The sequence below is a fragment of the Salvelinus namaycush genome, chromosome 35 (assembly GCF_016432855.1).
Source record: "Salvelinus namaycush isolate Seneca chromosome 35, SaNama_1.0, whole genome shotgun sequence".
Lineage (NCBI taxonomy): Eukaryota > Metazoa > Chordata > Actinopteri > Salmoniformes > Salmonidae > Salvelinus > Salvelinus namaycush.
The window spans coordinates 9534173-9556473 of NC_052341.1; the positions used below are offsets into that span (position 1 = coordinate 9534173).

Below are 22301 nucleotides of genomic sequence, written 5' to 3' on the forward strand. Positions count from 1 at the left end.
ATGTGTTTCAAATGTGACTGAGTTGTACCAGCACTTGCAATCCTATCCAAGACTGAAGTGCATGGTGTTTCTTCTTTACTTTCCTATGGCATGTATAATACCACAGTTTGTTGTTGTTGAGAAAAATTGAACATGAGCCTGGGTCTTTAGCTCATAAGGCGAGTGCATTGCCATCATGTAATCCATCTCAGCTTGTCAGCTAGCATTTCTAAAGCAATACAGTGGGCCTACTCCCTAGTCTACACAGCAGCATCGAGCACAGTGTTGCGCACAAACTTCTATCATAGACTCTACGAGAAAGAAAACTTGACCTAGCCAACTACGGTCCACTGAAGTAAAAAGCCCGTGGTGGGATTGTTGTTCCACTCTCATTAATGTCCACGGCACGCGCTGCATTAGTTGTGTTACAAGGGGGAGGATGGTGAACCACACCTACCCCCTTATCATCATCCTGCTCATGTCCATGCTGCTCAACCGCACATGCTTCTGCCGAACTCACCAACCGCAACGTCTTGAGGAAATCACGCTCCCTTGGCTTACCAGACCGAGTTAACGTGAGCGCAAGAAAGAAACACACAAGGGAGAGACAAATAGACATGGACACATGTTGGACAAATAAAAAGGAGGACATAAAGTGAATAGGAAACAATCCAATACAGAAGAAACAGAGGAGAGGAGGAAGAGGGTAGAGAGGAAACAGGATGTAAACAAAAGAGAGTACTACTACTTCGAGGAGAAAAATCAGCTTCACCTATTTTAGAGGGAACCTCATTTCTCCTCACATGAGTTACAGAGATGCTGCTGCACACCACCAAACAACGATGACATCAGAAATGATTGTGATTAATTTTCATATTCTCTAATGCAGGCTTCTACATCCCTGTTCCTGGAGAGTTCCAACCCTAATCTAGCGCTCCTGATTCTAACAATTAGCCGGTTGATAAGCTGAGTCAGGTTAGTTACAACTGAAAGTGTAGTTCTCCAGGAACAGGGTTGGAAAGGCAAGCTCTATTGTGATGACATTTTGAGTGATCCAAACTGAAGTGATCACGATTCCTTGTCTACCTCTCCCATCCATAATTTCTATCAGGCAGTGTTTTGTTTGGAACACAATGACATAACAAACGTTGTAAACAAGCATCCCACTGGGCACAGACGTCAGTTCAATGTCTAGTTTTGATTTACATTTGGTTGAGTTATCGACTAACGTGAATTCAATGTCACCCTGTCATTGGATTTAGGCTAAAAGTTAGGTGGAAAAAACCCTACATTCCCTGACGTTGATGACGTTGATTCAACATCAGCACATTGAATGTTTGGGTTGAAATGACGTGGAAACAACATTGATTCAACTAGTTTTTGACCAGTGGGATTGCAGTTGGTTTCTCCCTAGCCTTGAAGCATATATGGTCTTGGGGCATTTTCACATATCTGTTCGACACTAACTGTAGGATATACTGTATATGTGGACTTTAGGTGTATGTAAAAACCAAATCAATTCCTGTCCTTGCCCAAGAGGTTCAGGATCCAGGACCCGATTTCTAAACAATAAAGTTATATAATCTGTCTGGTAAAGGGAAAACATTCATAAAAATGTTTTGCGTGAAGAAAATTGTATTTTTTTGTAATTCTAATAAATGCACCGTGATACTGCTCCAGGGTACAGATTCATATATGAAAACACCCTTTACATTAATCAGAATCACACAATGGAATGAATTGTGTTATCTTGGGGTTTAGTAGCAAGGCAAACCATAGCCTATAATGTACATCTCTGTTCTAACTTTTCTTTCAAGAACGCAGATACATTTCCCAAAATAAAACTGTCTAGCACAATGAAAAATGGCACCCTATTCCCTATAAATCAAATCAAATCACATTTTGTTGGTCACATACACATATTTAGCAGATGTTTTTGCAGGTGTAGCGAAATGCTTGTTTAGATTATTAGCGCCGACTTGGGCTCTGGTCAAAAGTAGTTCCCTTTGGAATAGGGTTCCATTTCACATGCCCTCTGGCTCATCATGTACACAGGCTACATTACCATGACAACACAGTACTCACCAATGACTGGCCAGTCAGGACCTCCAGCAGTGAGATCAGGTTATGTCCATCTCGTAGGTCTTCATACAGGTCATTAACATGCTTCCGGACCTAAAGGCCAGAGGAAAGGAAAGTTAATATAATAATATGATATATGCCATTTGGCAGACGCTTTTAACCAAGGGGACTCACAGTCACGCGGGCATATATTTTAAGTACGGGTGGTCCCGGGAATCGAACCCACTATCCTAGCGTTTCAAGCGCCATCAAATCAAATGACATATTATTTGTCACAAGTGCCAAATACAACAGGTGTAGACTTTACAGTGAAATGCTTACTTACGAGCCCTTTCCCAACAATGCAGAGTTAAAAAATAAGAAACATTTGCACAAAATTGTAACACAATTAAATATCAATAACGAGGCTATATACAAGGAGTACCAGTACCGAGTCAATGTGCAGGGGTACGAGGTGTTGAGGTCATTGAGGTAATACAATATGTACATGTGGGTTGGGGTAAAAGCGACTAGGCAATCAGGATAGATAATAAACAGAGTAGCAGCAGGGTATGTGAGTGTGAAAAGTATTTGACGTAATGTATTTGACCCAGGTCTGATTTGAATCTCAAAGCATTTACAGTATATTGCCTGACTGAAACTACAATTCGGCTACCTTAAACAACCTTATTTCCTGATTCTACTTTTAAAGACTGGGATTTATCACCATATAATTAGTATATTTTACATGCTTAACAAATACAGGCTGAGTGAGTAGTCACCCATACAATTGTAACAATATTTTAAGATAATACACAACGCAGAGGACTAAAGGTCAATAGGAAATTAACAATCAATGGAAATAGTTTTTCAGTTCAACACCTGTTTAGAATCTGTGTAGGAATTTCAGTCCTGGACTCATAGCTACATGTGTCAAGTTTTCATTGGTCCAAATTGTCTATACATTGAGCCTGAAACAGGATACTTGTTATTTGGCCCAATTTTACTGCAAGGAATTCTAATTGGTCAACCACAGGCTAGGGTTGGGGGTTATAAATTACATCCTGTCACTTTGTTCTGGGGAGAGAATCACTGAGGACAGGAAGAATTAACATCTATTTCTCAGCATCACATCAATGATTTGTCCTCTTTGAATAAACATATTTTTCTCCCCCTGATTTGCTTAGGAGTCTGTGTTATTGAAGAGTAACATCAACTGCTAACACAATGGCAAAGTAATCTTTGACAGACAAAGTACAGACGTTCAACCTTTGAATGTGCTCTGGATTAAAGTTAGGGTAAAACCATTATACTACTATCCTTCCTGCATACAGAGCAGCTGCCCCTCCCTCTTCCCATTCAATCTGAGCCTCTGATATACTTCCACTCTGTCAAAATCAAAGAAAAGCCACACCTCTCCATGTGCTTATTTTAACACGTGCTGACCTTTTGAGATATCCATAACCTGTTTCAGAAAACCTGACTAACATGGGCTTGTCTGTCTTTCTTCACAAAAGGCTTGTAATGGCAATGGTAGCACCGTGCTGAGTTGGTTATATAGTTACACGAAAAGGAGACCGGACAAAGACAAGAAGCCAAAAAGCTCCACTGAGGCACAGTTGTATTGTTTGTATATCATTGTATTTAACTTTGGAACACAATGTTGTTATTTTAAACGACAGCATGTTCCAATTCCTGCCAATATCCAGCAACTTCACACAGCCACTGAAGAGGAGTGGAACAACAATTTTTTTTCCATTTTTTGGAATTATTATTATTTATTTATTTGTACTTTTATTTAACTAGGCAAGTCAGTTAAGAACAAATTCTTATTTACAATGACAGCCTACCCCGGCCAAACCCTAACCCGGACGACGCTGGGCCAATTGTGCGCCGCCAATCACAGCCGGTTGTGATACAGCCTGGAATCTAACCAGGATCTGTAGTGATGCCTCTAGCACTAAGATGTAGTGCCTTAGACCACTGCACCACAGGTCACAATCAACAGCCTGATCAACTCTATGCGAAGAAGATGTGTCGCGCTGCATGAAGCAAATGGTGGTCACACCAGATTCTGACTTGTTTTGAGATCAACACCCCTACCTTTTTTTAAGCTAACTGTGACCAAAATATGCGTATCTGTATTCCCAGCAGTGGAAGCTTCTAAGGGGAATTTAATAAAAATAAAAATAGTGAAACATTAAAAAGTTATCCTTTTTAGATAAAACTATACTAAATATAATCACGTCACCAAATAATTGATTAAAACGCACTGTTTTGCAATGAAGGTCTACATTAGCCTCAACAGCACTCTGTCGGGTAGCACCATGGTGTAGTCGGAGGACAGTTAGTTTCTGTCCTCCTCTGGGTACATTGACTTCAATACAAAACCTAGGAGGCTCACGGTTCTCACCTCCTTCCATAGACTTACACAGTAATTATGACAACTTCTGGAGGACATCCTCCAGCCTATCAGAGCTCTTGCAGCATGAACTGATGTTGTCCACCCAATCAAAAGATCAGAAAGCACTGAAAGCATAAGCTACAGCTATCTAGCACTGCAATGCATAAAGTGTGGTGAGCAGTTGACTAAGAGAGAGAAAGACAATAGTTGAACAGTGTTGAACAAATTAATGTATTACGAAATTAAGGAGAAGAGAGAGAGAGAGCGGTAGAGAGAGAGAGAGAGAGCTAGAGAGAGAGAGGGAGAGAGAGGGAGTCGAAAATTACAGCTACAGCTGAAGTTCAGGTAAGGAAACCATTGGATGTATTTTTATTTACTATCACTTAGCTAGTGAATGCAGCTAGCTAGTTTAGCCTACTCAAACACCAGGCTCAAACAGAGAGGGATGCTATGTTAGCTAGCTGGCAATGGCTATCCAACACTGGAACTCTTCCAAGTCAAGGTAAGCTTTTGGTTTTATTCATTTATTGCCACTGGGGCCCACCGGTGTAACTGCTAAACTGCTTTCTGACTGTACACTGTACTGTATGATTTAGCGGGTTTACAAACGCATTAGTTCTAGTAGCTATGTTGACTATGATGTTAGCTAATATGGTGACAATGACGTAGGCTGGCTGTTTGTAGCAGTTAGTGGTTATGATATGAAGGTTTGGCTTGGAAAGGTTTTTTCACCTGGTCACAGACCTGGTCACAGACCGCTGATGTGTTCTGCCATGAAGTCCACAAGCGAAGGGAAAAGGTGAGAGGAGGAGAGCACGTAGATAGTTGCGATAAGGAATGAAATATACAACGAGCAAAGTGATCATGCTGTTTTTATCTGGCTGTTGTGAAAGTGAACTGTGTTTGCGTGTTATCAGGGGTGTATTCATTCCGCCAATCCTGTAGAAAAACGTTTCTTAAACAGAAACAAAAGGAACGAAACGGGGATAAACATACCTGAATCTGTCCAATAGAAATTCACATTTGTAACTGTTGGACTAATGATTACACCGCATATTAGCTAGATCCAGGCAAGAGTGTGCAAGGCGGTATTGAATGTGCCACTGTCTGTCACCTTGATTACTCAAAATTCTCGACCGCCACTGATTCCCAGTCATGTGAAATGCATAGATTAGAGCCTAATGCATTTATTTAAATTGACTGATGTCCTTATATGAACGGTAACTCAGTAAAATCTTTTAAATTGTTGCATGTTGTGTTTATTTGTTTGTTCAGTGTAGGGCTGTCCCCGACCCCAAAAAATATTGTCTGACCGAGAGTAGTCCTGTTCTTTCGACCAATCGATTGTTCTAAATGTTTAACCTTATTTTCCACGTATAGACAGACACACGCTATGTGTTTGAATAAAATCAACTACATATGTACTGAGCTTGTCTGATGCTTTAAGCACACTGTTTGATTAAATAATTAAGGCACACAAATGACTCAAAAAGGAGCCTAATGGTCACACTGTGTTAAAATAAATGACAGCGAGTGCCAGTGTGACTGACGTACGTTGTCTCGCTCTCCGCCCTAATGCAGGGAAAAGGCACCACAGCACAGCAAGTATTTATTGCGTCGTCCGTGCTGAAGCTGTAACATCATTACAGCCGTTTAGTTTCTTACTTAGTTTCTGACTGAAAAGTTCTGTTACCAAAACATTCCCTATTCCCTGAACCCTTGCTCTCTTTACGTGAAACATGTAAGCATCGCATGCATGTGACCAATAGAGCCTGACCTATAGCTTATCGTAATCACATCAATAAATTGGTATTAACAAACTCTGAACATGGCAACACGTGACAGCAAAATGGATGTGGAGGACCTTAAAAAGAAACTTGAAACGTACAAATGTTTACTGGTTGCTCAGGAGGGAAAGGGGAAGTCAGATCTGTGGAAGACATTTGACTTAGTTGTAGAAACTACTGGAGATTAAGAAAAAGGTGGTTTATCGGAGCAACCATTGCGTGAGTATTATGGTGTGTCAAACAGTTGCTGTTAGATTACAATATTATATTTTTTTCTGACCATTTGGAATAGTGTCATCAAAACTAAATAAATAAGTGTACCAGAGAGTCTGTTCTAATGGAAAAAAGAATAACATTAAAAGCCTTTATTACAGCACAGCGACGGTTAAAAACAGCCGAATCTGTGAATTTGCTTTACCTGACATTTTGCCGTTGCATGAGGCTTGTTGCTCATGGAATCAGCAGGCTATTAATTAAACAAAGACTCAAACAGACAACAGAAGCAGGATCTGTCTTATTTCTGTAGATATATATGGATGATTTATAAAGCCAGGCACATTAACTGTTAGGTTATTGATTATAGGACCTAATTAAGTTGGGCTTTCCTCTCTCCTCAATTATCTTAAGACTATTAGGCTAAGGCAAGGGCTGTTTCCTCGTCTCTGCTGCTGCTGCCTCCACTGCATTGTTCTCAATCCCAATATGCTGCTTAACTTTGCTATTATGCACATGGCAACACATGGAAAGGCACCAATTATACGGTGCACTTTGTTAGCTTAGGGGGTTTAAAACACTTTTGCCTTCGACCAAATCAAGCAGGCTAAATCAATTGAATATGTGACGAAAACAGGATTATAACTTGCTCCCTAAACACATTACACAATAAACAGGCATGGATTTTCATGCATAATAACAAATTGCCTTGAAATATTTAATGCTTGCTCATATGGGAAAGTGGGAAATATATCATTTGTGAAGACAGACAGTGCATGCAGACACTTGTTGCTCTGCCTCTATGACTAGGTGTTCCCTAATTCCACAGTAAATGAACCAGAGTAATTTAGATTCCTGCTGAGTAAACAAAAACGACTCGGTACATGTACACTGCACCATGAGATGGGTGGAAGACATGTAGGCAGGACAGACTCTGGCAAGCTAGCAACAACCATCTCTCATTGGCACCTCCGCTCTAGATCTGTCATCAGTAGTGGCAATAAGTGGCTGAGGATAAACAGCGGCCTTTAATGGATTATTCCCTGCATCAGGTAATTACACAGTATATTTCATCTTCATGGAAACTGACAGGGCTAAAACATGAAACAGCCTGTCGTTCTATTATCATTACCATCATACCATCACTCCTGTATCTGTATGTTGTAGAAACAGTAACCATTTCAACACAGAATGGCTGAAAGGTGATGACAGAGAAGTGGATGTACAATACGGTAATTAGGCAGTGAGGCATGTGAGAAATCATCTACCTACGGGACCGGATTCATACACAACAAGAGTCCTACTGCCATGGGAAAAGCAAAACAGATTCATCTACATGCCTAGACTGAACCTAGCTAACACTGTACATGTGATGAATTGGATTAAAGGAAGAATCCATTTAAAAACTATATGTTGGTATTGTACTTTCAAGAAGCAAAGTGTCACTTGCCACATCATCATGATGATGTAAAATGCGTCATCATGATGATGTAAAACGCGTCATCATGATGATGTAAAACGCGTCATCATGATGATGTAAAACGCGTCATCATGATGATGTAAAACGCGTCATCATGATGATGTAAAACGCGTCATCATGATGATGTGGCAAGTAACACTTTTCTTCATGAAAATCCAATGTCTTGAAAACTTGACTGCTGAAATGCAAAACATTTTCGAACAATATTAACAGTGGACTAATGAAACAAAATACCAACATACTGTATAGTTTTTGAGTGGATTTGTCCTTTAAGACTGGTGCAGGCCACAATATTAAAACAAAGGCCTAACTTTCTCTCTCATATTACATTAAATCTCTTATTAGATCATTGATATGGCAGGCCAAATAAAGACTCCCCAATCAAATAAAAGGAAAGATTAGTCAAATGAATGGTACACTCTTAGAAAAAATGGTTCCAAAAGGGTTCTTCGGCTGTCCCCATAGGACAGTGGTTCCCAAACTTTTTATAGTCCAGTACCACTTCAAACATTCCACCTCCAGCTGCGTACCCTAGCACCAGGGTCAGTGCACTCTCAAATGTTGTTTTTTGCCATCATTACAAGCGTTAGGAAGCGACCTAGGTTAATCGTAGGTCATATACAATACATTTATTAAACATAAGAATGAGTGTGAGTTTTTGTCAGAACCCGGCTTGTGGGAAGTGACAAAGAGGTCTTATAGAACCAGGGCACAAATAATAATAATCAATAATTTTGCTCTTTATTTATTTAGCCATCTTACATAGAAAACCTTATTTGTTCATCAAAAATTGTGAATAACTCACCTCAGGTTAATGAGAAGGGTGTGCTTGAAAGAATGCACATAACTCTGCAGTGTTGGGTTGTATTTGTCACGTCCTGACCATAGAAAGCTTTAATTTTCTATGGTAGAGTAGGTCAGGGTGTGACTGGGGGGTTGTTCTAGTTTATATTATCTATGTGGGGTTCCATGTTTGATTTTCTATGTTGGTGATTTGTATGATTCCCAATTAGAGGCAGCTGGTTATTGTTGTCTCTAATTGGGGATCATACTTAAGTGGCATTTTTTCCACCTGTGGGTTATGGGATATTGTTTATGTTTAGTTGCTTGTTAGCACTGCATTGTCGTCACGGTTCGTTTATTCTTTATTTGTTTTGTCTTAGCTTAAGTTTCACTTTATTCATTAAAATTATGTGGAACTCAACATACACTGCGCCTTGGTTCGACCATCATTATTACGAACATCGTGACAGTATTGGAGAGTCTCAGTCTTAAATAACTTTCCGCACAGTCTGTGCCTGTATTTAGTTTTCAGGGGGGCCGAGAATCCACTCTCACATCGGTACGTGGTTGCAAAGGGCATCAGTGTCTTAACAGTGCGATTTGCCAAGGCAAGAAACTCTGAGCGCAGCCCTATCCAGAAATCTGGCAGTGGATTCTGATTAAATAATATTTTCACAGAACCGCTTGTTGCAATTTCGATGAGGCTCTCTTGTTCAGGTATCAGTAAGTGGACTGGAGGCAGGTCATGAAAGGGATAACGAATTCATTTGTTTGTGTCATCCATTTCTGGAAAGTACCTGCGTAATTGCGCACCCAACTCACTCAGGTGCTTCGCTATATTACATTTGACATTGTCCGTAAACTTGAGTTAATTTGCACACAAAAATCATACAATGATGGAAAGACCTGTGTGTTGTCCTTGTTAATGCAGACAGAGAACAGCTCCAACTTCTCAATTTTGTCCCACACGTTGAATATAGTTGTGGAGAGTCCCTGTAATCCTAGATTCAGATCATTCAGGCGAGAGAAAACATCACCCAGATAGGCCAGTCGTGTGAGAAACTCGTCATCATGCAAGCGGTCAGACACATGAAAATTATGGTCAGTAAAGAAAACTTTAACTTCTCTGATCTACGGATCCCGGATACGGGTTTGAATTCGACAACATACGGTGATCGCCACAAATAGTCATATTAAACATTCCTGAAAATACAAGTGTCTCACATGCTTCAAAAGCCTAGAATCTTGCTAATCCAACTGCGTTGTCAGATTTAAAAAAGGATTTACTGCGAATGAATAGGATGCGATTATCTGAGCACAGAGCCCCATACAAAAATACTTTTTCAACCAGCACAGGCGTAACAAAATCACAGATTGCAATGAAATAAATCGTTTACCTTTGAAGATCTTGCTCTGTTTGCAATCCCAAGGCTCATTGTTACACAATGAATGGTCTTTTGTTCGGTTAAATCCATTTTTATAGCCTAACACGAAACATTTTGTGAACGCTTATCTCGTTGAATTTCGTGTCATTCAATTTGACGAAACATTCGACGTAAATACACAGACTAAACCTGACTTTATCCAGTCATGTTTGGTTTCCTTGCAATCAACTGTTTGTTTGTAACACAACCAAACTTGATGGGTCATTTCGCGGGACGTATTGACCCAAAGAAACCGATTGGAAGACAACAAGTAACGACCTCATTGTGCACCAATTATATGACCGCTGTTTCGTTGATTGACTGTATTTTAACCCAATGACCACTGATCGTCTTGAAATCTAGCTGGGTAGATAGCCAATGAGCAGAGGTAAACGGCAATATGTAATGTTTGTGTTTTGGAAGACCAACCCATGTAGTAAACTCCGGCGTAAAGACCGTCATTCGCCATTGAAGATTCATACTGGAAGGAGTCAAACTCATTACGCACAGCACTGTTTCGGTAACAAGCATCTTCAGATGTTTATATATCGAAAATCATGGCGAATAAGTCAGGGAAAGCTAAATCTAAGACTAGATATACGAATGTAGACAAAATTATAGAGGAAATTGATCGTGAAAGTGAAACATATGCTTTTGGAAAACGACTCAGTTAGCGACCATGACTCAAATGGAAGCATATTTTTTGAACGGAGAGGACATTGTTTTGGACTGGTAAGTTCTTCTCATGCTAATGCCGTTGTTTGAAATTAATAATATAAAATATTATTTGTGATTGTTTTTACATTTATTTGCAATATATAAAAATGTAATGAAATGTGTAAAGTACACATTGGCTATACTTCCTCCAGCGGCATGCTTCCTCAGTCTACATATTATGGATTAGAGGGAGCATGGTCGAGATGCGTGTGTCTGCCGCCAACGTGTCCATCCCCCTCTGAAGCTGGTTCATCCAGCTGGACCCCTGCTGTCTCTGGCTCCACACCTCCTGGGCCATCTAGAGGTAAACTGTTCATATTTACTCTTGAAGGCTATATAAATTGATTTGATTTGATAGAGGACTGAGGGTCTTCCAAATATTGAAAGTGTGTAAATAGTTACCCATGTTATTTTGTAAATGTATATTTTTTTTTTCTTCATTTTTTTTTTTCAATATTTTTTTATTCATTTTTTCCCCTCCATTTTTTGGTGGGGTGTGTTAGAATACCATTTTGCTATTTTGTATATAGTTATTTGTTTCAAAATGTATACCTTCACCAATTTGGCCACTTGGGTACATTTGGGCTACTTGTGTGGGACACCTGGGTGACTTCATGATAAATGTCATGTAGCACACTCATTTTGGAAGTTATCATTCGGAAACTGTTGCCCTCTTATGTTTTTCACTGAAATTGTCACCATATTCATATCTGAATGTTTGTTTTATCTTGTTCATTTTAAAGATGATGATACAACAATTAAAAAGAAAAAACGTATGGTTTTTTCATTGTATTATCTAATCCAGATCTATTGTGTTATATTCTCCTACATTCAATTCACATTTACACAAACATCAGAGTGTTTTCTTTCAAATGGTACCAAGAATATGCATATCCTTGCTCCTGGGCCTGAGCTAGAGGCAGTTAGATTTGGGTATGTCTTCGGGCAGAAATTGAAAGAAGGAGGGGGGTAGTTATAAGAGTTAAGCTTGTCTCTCAATTTAAAAAAAAAATGTGTCAATACTTTGCCCCTTGATACCCAGCACACAAGGCCCCAGTAGGTTGTAAAAGCGGTACATGGTCGCTGCCCACATCGTTGCATAATGCAGAAAATACACGAGAGTTCAGGGGCCTTGCATTAACAAAGTTAACCATTTTCACTGTAGTGTCCAAAACTTCTTTCAAGCTGTCAGGCATTCCCTTGGCAGTAAGAGCCTCTCGGTGGATGCTGCAGTGTACCCAAATGGCGTTGGGAGCAACTGCTTGCACGTGCGTTACCACTCCACTATGTCTCCCTGTCATGGCTTTTGCGCCATCAGTACAGATACCAACACATCTTCACCACCAAAGTCTATTTGATGTCACAAAGCTGTCCAGTACTTTAAAAATATCCTCTCATGTTGTCCTGGTTTCCAATGGTTTGCAGAAGAGGATGTCTTCCTTAATTGACCCCCCCATAAACGTAACGGACATATACCAGGAGCTGTGCCAGGCCCGCCATGTCTGTTGACTCATCCAGCTGTAACGCATATAATTCACTGGCTTGAATGCGAAGCAGTAATTGTTTCAAAACATCTCCTGCCATGTCACTGATGCATCGTGAAACAGTGTTGTTTGATGAAGTCATTGTCTGTATTGTTTTTTTGGCCTTTTCCCCTAGCATTGTCCCAGCCATATCGGCGGCAGCAGGAAGAACTAATTAATCCACAATAGCATGGGGCTTGTCTGTCCTAGCCACTCGGTAGCTCACCATATAAGACACTTATAGACCCTTCTTATTAATGGTATCTGTTGCTTTAATACATGTCTTACTACTCTGAAGTCGTCTTTATTCTCGCTCAAAAAACTCCTGTGGCTTATTTTTCAAATTATCATGTTTTGTTTCTAAATGTCTGTGCAAGAGTGAAGGTTTCCAGCGAGAGAGTAATGGTTAATGTGGTTGGATGTTAATTATTTGACTAGGCTACCTGTATTTGACATTGTGTTGTTATTTTGCTGAACACTAGATGTTTTAATTTTATTTTTGGCAGTGAAACGAGGCTACTCAGGCGAGAAAATAACCTCACCCAAATGTATAGCCCCGTTTGAAAATGTGTAATTGTGAATTACATTTTTATTTGGTGTACCCCCCACGGCATTGCGCGTACCCCCACCCAGTTTGGGAATACCTGCATATAGGAGAATCCTTTTTGCTTCCGGTAAAACACTTTTTGGTTCCAGGTAGTACAACCCTTTTGGGATCCATGTAGAACCCTACCCAAAATGGTTCTACTTGGAACCATGTAGAACCCTTTCCACAGAGGATTCTACATGGAACCCAAAATGTTTCTACTACCTGGAACCAAAAAGTGTTTTTCCTGGAACCAAAAAGGGTTCTCCTATGGGGACAGCTGAAGAACCCTTTTAGGTTCTAGATAGCACCTATTTTTCTAAGAGTGTATTTCTAAAAGAGGCTCTGTGGACATTAAATTCTTACCTTCAGGAGATGTTGGTTTATCCATTTTGTAAAAGTCTTTTTCTGCACTCTGTCTCTTTCATCTGAGGAAAAGACACACAAAAAAGACATTTAGGAAGGTACATTACATACGTACATACAGTACATCCCATGAGGCTGCTGAGGGGAGAAAGGCTCATAATAATGTCTGGAACGGAGCTAACCATGTGTTTGATGTATACGATACCATTCCAGTCATTACCACAAGCCTGTCCTCCCCAATTAAGGTGCCACCAACTTCCTGTGGTAAGCATGGCGTAACTTTAAGGCACACACAGCACACACACTCCATATCACACACACACACACACACACACACACACACACACACACACACACACACACACACACACACACACACACACACACACACACACACACACACACACACACACACAAACACACAAACACACACACACACACACACACACAGGGAATGGTAATTTGCATGACAAGCATAATTGTGACATGGTATGTGTGATTTACTATATAACTCTACAGTTCTTGAATGAGCCCTTCATGAATGAGCCCTTCATTCCTCTTGTCAATGTATATGCTCTTATTAATATCCAACCACTGGATACATTTTATTCAGATCCCCATTAGCTGTTGAAGAAGCAGCAGCTACTCTTCCTGGGGTCCACACAAAACATAGAACATGAAGAAAAAAACATGATTCGATAAAAGACGACAATCCTAATGCTCTTACTTACAAGTGGGTTTATTCCCAGTAGTCTCCAGAGAGATTAATCTTTTTGGAAGCGTAATTGAAAAGAAGTAACTTCTATGCATGAGGCCTAGCTTCCATTACTTATGATTCAGTATTGTACACTGTCAACCACATTATTTTGTGTTTCTTGTATCCATGACATCCAGGCTGGCCGCTTCCACATGCAGCCTCTAACAGACATCAGTCTCTCTGGGATAGAACATGGAAAGATGAAGGCTCAATTGTAGGCTGTCAAGGCAAAAACTATCACCAGCTATGCTACATAGACAAAAACATTTGCTCTGAGAATCTAACACCATAGACAAAATCCCTATCTTATATTTCTGTATCATTAGCCTAACAAAATCCATTACTGTACTGCAACACTGCACATGGACGGTAGGCTACTGGTCCTGAGACACACAGCTTGAGGAGAGACCCTCCATACTTACTATTACCTGTCTCACACAGAAAGACTGAGAGAGAAGGCTGCAGTGTGGGATTCAGGATTCAGGCCAGATGTCTGTCTGTCCTTTTTTATCTCTATGCCTAAAGGTCCATCTGCTACAAGCCCTCATAGGCATAATTTGATACCAATCACGAGCCCAGTAAATCACATTAAAAACATGACATTAAAAACATGACATTATAAACTTTCACATTTAACAAAGCCTCTCTCAGCTTTAAAAACAACAACAACCACACACAATCTGCATCTTCTTGGACTTTGGAACCAACATGCAAAAGAGAAACTAGTCCATTTACAACAGCATTATAACACAACAGGATTTAGCTTTGGGAGGTTTTAAGATCCCCCTGAGAAACTAGGGCAAGCTTCAACGCTCAGTTAGCAATTGAAATTCCCAATCTTCTGAACCCGGAAGAGGATTGGTGGGAAGCAAAGCAGGAAGACACATGATACTGACCCATGCAGCACATCAACGTCACCAGGTAAGCGCTGAGCTCCCCTTCACTCCCCAGCAGGTGCCATATCTCCTTAGCCATTGTTAGCTCCCGGGGACTCTGGAGAGAGTGTATCATGCGCCTGGCAGAGGGATGTGTGTGAGCTACCAGTGTTACTGAAGGAGCAGCAACAGACTCCTCCTGTCTGCCTCGAGGGCAGCCTGCAGTTACTCCACTTTTCGTCAAGCATCCAGAACAAGTTCTGTCAGGTTTTCCAGCGCAACTCAGTGGTTTTCTTATATGGTTCATGTTTACTTAAGGCCACAGCACAAATTATTTTGGGGAACTAACTAATAAGGAACTTTCACTGGGGATGGGCCACATTCTGAAATTGCATTTTTGTCCCCCCCAGTTTTATCATTGGAATGTGATACAAAACGAGGCAACAGTGAGCTTTAGGACAATACGGATGTCTAATGTCTCCGAGCGGTCGGGTAGACTGTTTGGAGTTTTTATCCGACTGGATATTTAACAAAAATATATACAAAAAGTTGTGTCCCCCCCCCACTTCTATGTCCCCCCCACAAAGTTGCACCCCTGCTAATAATGCTCCTTAAGAAAAGGAGCAAAGGTATTTGTCTGCTTAGAAACCATTTTTTTCGGATGACACTTTAACCTGAAATGGGAAGGGGCATCATTTTGAAGAATACTATTGCAGTAGAACATAGGAATAGATATAACAATTAAAGATTCAATATGCAAAAATTGCTCCATAATTTCCTGGTTCCTAATAGTTTGCCTAATTTCTGTTTATCTGACAAAAAAAGCAATCAGTGTGTAGATAATCACTGTACCATCTAAACCACTGTGAAATATATTTTCCATAACCAAACATGTTGTATTTTCAACTGTTGGAAGCTGGTGTACAAAATCTAAAGTAAAATACGCAATACAAAACTTACGAATGGGAAGCATAGAAATAAGGCACATAGAACATATCTACCACTTCTTAGACTTTCTTTCAATGAGAATGACAAATCTATAACTCAAATTTCTATATAAATTTGGTCAGGTCGCACAAAAAGTTACATATTGCAGCTTTAAATGTCTTATGGGTATTTATCTGATGGATCTACTATGCAATTAGGGCTCCCGAGTGGCGCAGCGGTCTAAGGCACTGCTTCTCAGTGCAAGAGGCATCACTGCAGTCCCTGGTTTGAAACCAGGCTGCATCACACCTGGCCGTGATTGGGAGTCCCACAGGGCTGCGCACAATTAGCACGGGTTTGGCCGGAGTAGGCCGTCATTGTAAATAAGAATTTGTTCTTAACTGACTTGCCTAGTTAAATAAAGGTTCAATTAAAAATAAATAAAAATAAATTCAAGTTTATGGTGTGTCTTTATGCAGAGAGCAGTTAACTAATAATGTAATGTAATCAACAGTATTTATTGTGCAATAAGATTAAATAATGTCCAACAACCAACAGACTACAAACATGTTCAAATGAAACATGTTTTCACTCTAGTACAGCTGCCCAGACTATTTCTGTCAGCAGAATGACAAAATCTGGACAAAAACTCCATTCATCAAAACAATCAAACTGCCAAAAACAGCATGTCAAAATGTATTGTTGTCAACACAATATCTCTGTGCTGAAGAGAACAGCATGGGTTATTAACTATTTTCCATCTCACTCTGAGGTCGGTCAATTAACTAGACAATCACAATAATTTTTGTCAGATCCTTGACAAATCAACATTTCTCTGCAATCAGTGGCATATCCCAGAGGAGTGAACCCCTGCTGGGACAGTTAAAAAAAGATGAGACAGTATGTTCTATGTCAAAAGTGACACATTTGTGAGGCTGATGTCCTTGGATTTCCAAGGCAAGAATATTTGAATGAAGGGGAAAGGGAGGGGAAAGGGGGATACCTAGTCAGTTGTACAACTGAATGCCTTCAACTGAAATGTGTCTTCCGCATTTAACCCAACCCCTCTGAATCAGAGAAGTCTGAATAGAAATTATTAGTCTGCATTTCCACACATATAGCACATCCTACAGTGCACCGCCCACAACAATGTAAGTTACTGTTTCATCAAACACATTTAGCACACTCACTTGCGCTTGTTGGGGAAAAAAACACAACACCAACTGAAATCAAAACAACCACACCCTTTACTTAGGGCTGCATAAAATATGATGCCAAAATTACCATACAAAACACAGGCAATGGCATGAGGTCAACAAACATCAGTTCAGAGGCAAATACTGATGGGTGATTATTCATATAGGCCTTTCCTTAATACAGAGGTGTCTCAATGGTGCTGCCACTGTCAGTGGGTCTCAGAGGACATTTCCATGTGGTTCATCTATAAATATTATGTGTGTAAAGCTGCAGAGGATTCACTACTGGGCTGGGAGTCTGGGACTGGGAATTGCTCCACATTTTAGCGGACAGAACACAGAACATATGGGAGAATTAAGGCTGTCCCCGACTCAAACAAATCTTGGTAAACCGAGAGTCGTCCTGTTCTTTCGACCAATTCGTCTAAATGTTTACATTTATTTTTACATATATAGACAGACACAGCCTATGTGTTTGAATAAAATCAACTACATACAGAACCAGTCAAAGGTTTGGACAGACCTACTCATTCAAGGGTTCATCCATTACCTGGTGGTAAAACTAATGAGCCTTACTTGAGCCCTTCTCCACGACATTGAAGTTGATCCAGCCGGTCAACTGCAAGTTCCAACACAAGCACACACTGCAGGACCGGCAGACCAAAATACTCATTAGCACACATGGTCTGGATCCCCCTACAAAACAAGGGTGTGTCGAATCCAGGCCCTCTCTTGGTTTTTCATGCTTAACTGTTGATGGTTGGAAGTGCTCCAGTCCATCCAGGGCCATGGGAATGTGTTAAATTAATTACCTTACAGCTCTTGCCCTCTGACTTGACTGGGTTGATGTTTGTAGTATCACAAGTCTACATTAATCTGTTACACTTTCTCTGTTGCCAAGTTCCACTTGGAAGGTTACTCTTTGGAGCCTAAAGCCAAAGGAGAGGAGTAGCTTTAAACCGGTTAAGCATTGGAACATCATGTGAGGTGACAAAATGCCAGAGGGGAATTTGAAGAATAACATTGCAATAACTGCACGTGTCATTGGTCATTTAAGCAATAAGGCCCAAGGAGGATTGGTATATTGGCCACAACATTATTTATTTTTACTATTTTCTACATTGTAGAATAATAGTGAAGACATCACAACTATGAAATAACACCTATGGAATCATGTAGTAACCAAAAAAGTGTTAAACAAATCAAAATATGTTTTATATTTGAGATTCTTCAAAGTATCCACCCTTTGACTTGATGATAGCTTTGGACTTTATTACAGCATAGCAAAGACTAAAAACAGCCGAATCTGATCCCGTCCTCTCATCTGCCTCCAGAGGTCCCTCGTTGAGCCATGGTAGAGAGTTTTTCCATCTTGGCTTACGTTGAAATTTCCTGGTAAAACAGGTATCCACTTTGTCAATAGCTGACAGAAATGTTCTGTATCCAGACTCTGGGTCTTCATTGCTTAACAGATCAGACCCAGTCAATTTGACTTATAGCTGCATCGTAGTTACTCTGCTCACTTTTCAGGATTTTTTCTCTCGTACTGTTGCACATTAATATGGTTCCTAAATCTCTTTTTAGTGAGCTTTCTAACCACCAATGTAACATTGTGGTCAGATAGGCCAGTTAGTAAGTTAATGGACTTAGTTTTTCGATCAGGTCTGTTAGTAAAGACCAGATCAATTTGAGTCTGGGATGACTGTGTTACTCTGCTTGGTCCTTGTATTATTTGAGTCTGGGATGACTGTGTTACTCTGCTTGGACCTTGTATTATTTGAGTCAGGTTGAAATAGTCTGTGATCTCTTTGAGCTTTTTCCTGCAAGTTTTGTTTTACCAGTTTATATTGAAATCGCCCATGAAGATGATCTCCTTCTTATGATCACATTCTTTAAGCATGGCTTAAAGATGTTGGTGGTCGATATAATCCAATGATAGTGAGAGACATATGAGGGGAGAGGAAGACATTCAGCCATTCAGCCACATTCATACATTCAATTCATACATTCAATTCATACATTCAATTCATACATTCAATTCATACATTCAATTCATACATTCAATTCATACATTCAAGGTCATTGGCATGTTTCCATATGATACGATTGCATTTAAAGTTATCTTTCATGTACATGAGCAATCCACCCCCTCTACCCTTTCCCCTGTCCCTCCTGAATATGGAATATCCAGGGACATTAAAGCAGAAATAGGAGAAGATTTCTTCAGCCATGTCTCAGAGAAAGAGGAAAAAAAATTAAGATTAGAGTCATTCATTAAATGTTCTACCTGTTCACTCTTAGAAATAATGCTACGACTATTTAGATGACCTCCTAATATTCATCTAGGCTTGGAACGAGGGTCCCAGAGCATTTTAGCCTGATTAACGGTTTGACAAAGTTTCATGGTACAATGTTTTCTAATAGCTGGATTAAGGGAACTGAGTTTCTGTCTCAAAGGCGTTTTCTTTTGTTTGGGACATGTATTGAAATTGTATTATCTACAGATTGCTCATTTGTTTGAAAAGCCTTGTTAGCGACAGAGGTTATGCTCACATACACATAATGTCCTTCTCTGAACCAGATAATATAGGCTACTCAAATATAGATTATTTCAAACATTCATGTTCTACCATTCATCAATGATTTCGTTCTGGATGGCGAATTAGGGGAATTTTTCCCCAGCTCTCCCAGAATGACATCCTCCATATCAGGCGTTTTCTCTGCAGGTGTCCTAACTCCAGACTCTGATGGGGAGCTTGGTACCCTGGGCCGCTTGGGTGTTTGTTGATTCCGGATTGTTTGAATGAAGGCCAGCCTTGATGTTTGACTGCGTTCTTTTGTATTCCCCAGAGAGTTGCACCGCCTTCGGGGTCCCTTATTATCCTCCAGGTTTTCTATTGGGTTATGATTGTCACTGGTCTCAGTTGCCACTTTTCCAGCTTCATTTTGGGCATTTTCCCTATTATTCTTCTTCTTTTTCTTGGAATGACAGGTCACTGTTGCAGACTCTGGCTCACCAGGTACCAACTCCAATGTGTCATTCACTCCGGCTTTGTCCTTAGGAGCAGAGAAATTATGCTCTTCAACCTCAAGTCTCACTTTCTGTCATTTCAGCTGAGATATGTGATACGTCTGCCCTACTCATAGGGACAGGATTGTTGTCCTGCACATAGTGTGAAAAGTTTCCTCTATGCACCTTATGTTGTCCAGTGTAGTAGGACTGTACTCTACCATCTCCTGACCCCCTCTAGTGTGGGATTGTGTCAGCCAGTCCTGTCTATGCGCAGGACCTTGTCCATCATAAAATAAATATGTTGATCCAGTGAGTGTCCATCTTTACCGACCGTGTTATGGGAGTGATGAGTGCTGCTTCAACATATACAAACGATCTCCATTGGAGCAGTTTGTGTGTTGACCCTTGTATCTTATCATGCACCTCATCACTCTCCCCATCACCTTACACCCAGCTTTAGCCAGACACTCAGTCACAACACTATCATCACAACACTATCATCACAACACTATCATCAACAACACTATCATCAACAACACTATCATCACAACACTATCATCACAACACTATCATCACAACACTATCATCACAACACTATCATCACAACACTATCATCACAACACTATCATCACAACACTATCATCACAACACTATCATCACAACACTATCATCAACAACACTATCATCACAACACTATCATCACAACACTATCATCACAACACTATCATCACAACACTATCATCAACAACACTATCATCACAACACTATCATCACAACACTATCATCACAACACTATCATCACAACACTATCATCACAACACTATCATCACAACACTATCATCACAACACTATCATCACAACACTATCATCACAACACTATCATCACAACACTATCATCACAACACTATCATCACAACACTATCATCACAACACTATCATCACAACACTATCATCACAACACTATCATCACAACACTATCATCACAACACTATCATCACAACACTATCATCACAACACTATCATCACAACACTATCATCACAACACTATCATCAACAACACTATCATCAACAACACTATCATCACAACACTATCATCACAACACTATCATCACAACACTATCATCACAACACTATCATCAACAACACTATCATCACAACACTATCATCACAACACTATCATCACAACACTATCATCACAACACTATCATCACAACACTATCATCAAGTTGTTTGTTTGTAAATATCCTTTGCTATTTATTTTACATTTTTAGATGTGATATGTTTTATGACTGCTGAAAGATGAATTTCCTCTCTGAGGACATTACACTTTTTCTGAATCTGAATCTGAATTCTGATCTGAATTCAGAATTCTGAATCTGAATTCTGAATCTGAATCTGAATATGCTGATTCAGGTAGTTATTTAATTGTAACTAGAAGTGAGTTCTGGTCAGCCATGCGCCACTTCAAACTGAACGGATTATTCTCTTCGAACATAACATGTTTTCCTCTGACTGTTATTCCTCTGATCAGAAGCTTTTCCCTTGCTTCCTTACTGAGAAGATATATATGCCAGAGTGCACATGCTCTCTGTACTGACCTCAAGTGGTTGGATGATGAGACTGTGGTAGAGCTTCTCCTCCTTAATGGGGTTGGCTATGACCTCCACCTTTGTCAAGATTTCTCTCTCCATGATAAAAATAGGTAAAACAATCTCCTTTTGGGCATTTCGTCCCACAATCTTACTCCAGGTCTCATTTTCCTTGACATCAGTTTTTGCATCGCTGGAAATATACACAACTACAGCAGCCATTTTAATTGTAGTGTTAATGTTTAAAGTAATTTGTTTAACATTGAAAGGTATCAACAAGACTATTCAGCATTATACAGTGAATTGAGGCTGTTCTGAGGGCAAAAGGGGTGGGTGCAACTCAATATTAGGAAGGTGTCCTTAATGCTTTGTACAATCAGTGTATATATATATATTTATTCCATACTCTGACATTGCTCGTTCTGACATTGCTCATTCTGATAGTTCTTAATTATTTTATATTTTTTTACTTTTTGTTTAAGGTTTTGCTAGAAATTACTGCAGTGTTGGAGCTACAAACATTTCACTTAACTTGCGTTAAAATCTGCAAATCTGTGTGCGCGACAAATAAACTTCGATTTGAATTGCACATGAGAGAGGACAAAATATCCATCCCGCCTC

At 39.9% G+C, this 22301-nt stretch overlaps 1 protein-coding gene across 1 annotated transcript in view; it reads right to left on the reverse strand.

The window, feature by feature from the left end:
- Positions 1 to 22301, reverse strand: part of dst (dystonin) — a 187918-nt gene that overhangs the window by 119149 nt on the left and 46468 nt on the right. Inside the window, exons 5-7 of the mRNA XM_038974616.1 lie at positions 13324 to 13385; positions 2065 to 2154; positions 437 to 535 (exon numbers count right to left, since the gene is read on the reverse strand). Of these exons, the coding sequence (XP_038830544.1) occupies positions 437 to 535; positions 2065 to 2154; positions 13324 to 13385 (251 nt within the window). The remainder of the gene's footprint in view (positions 1 to 436; positions 536 to 2064; positions 2155 to 13323; positions 13386 to 22301) is intronic.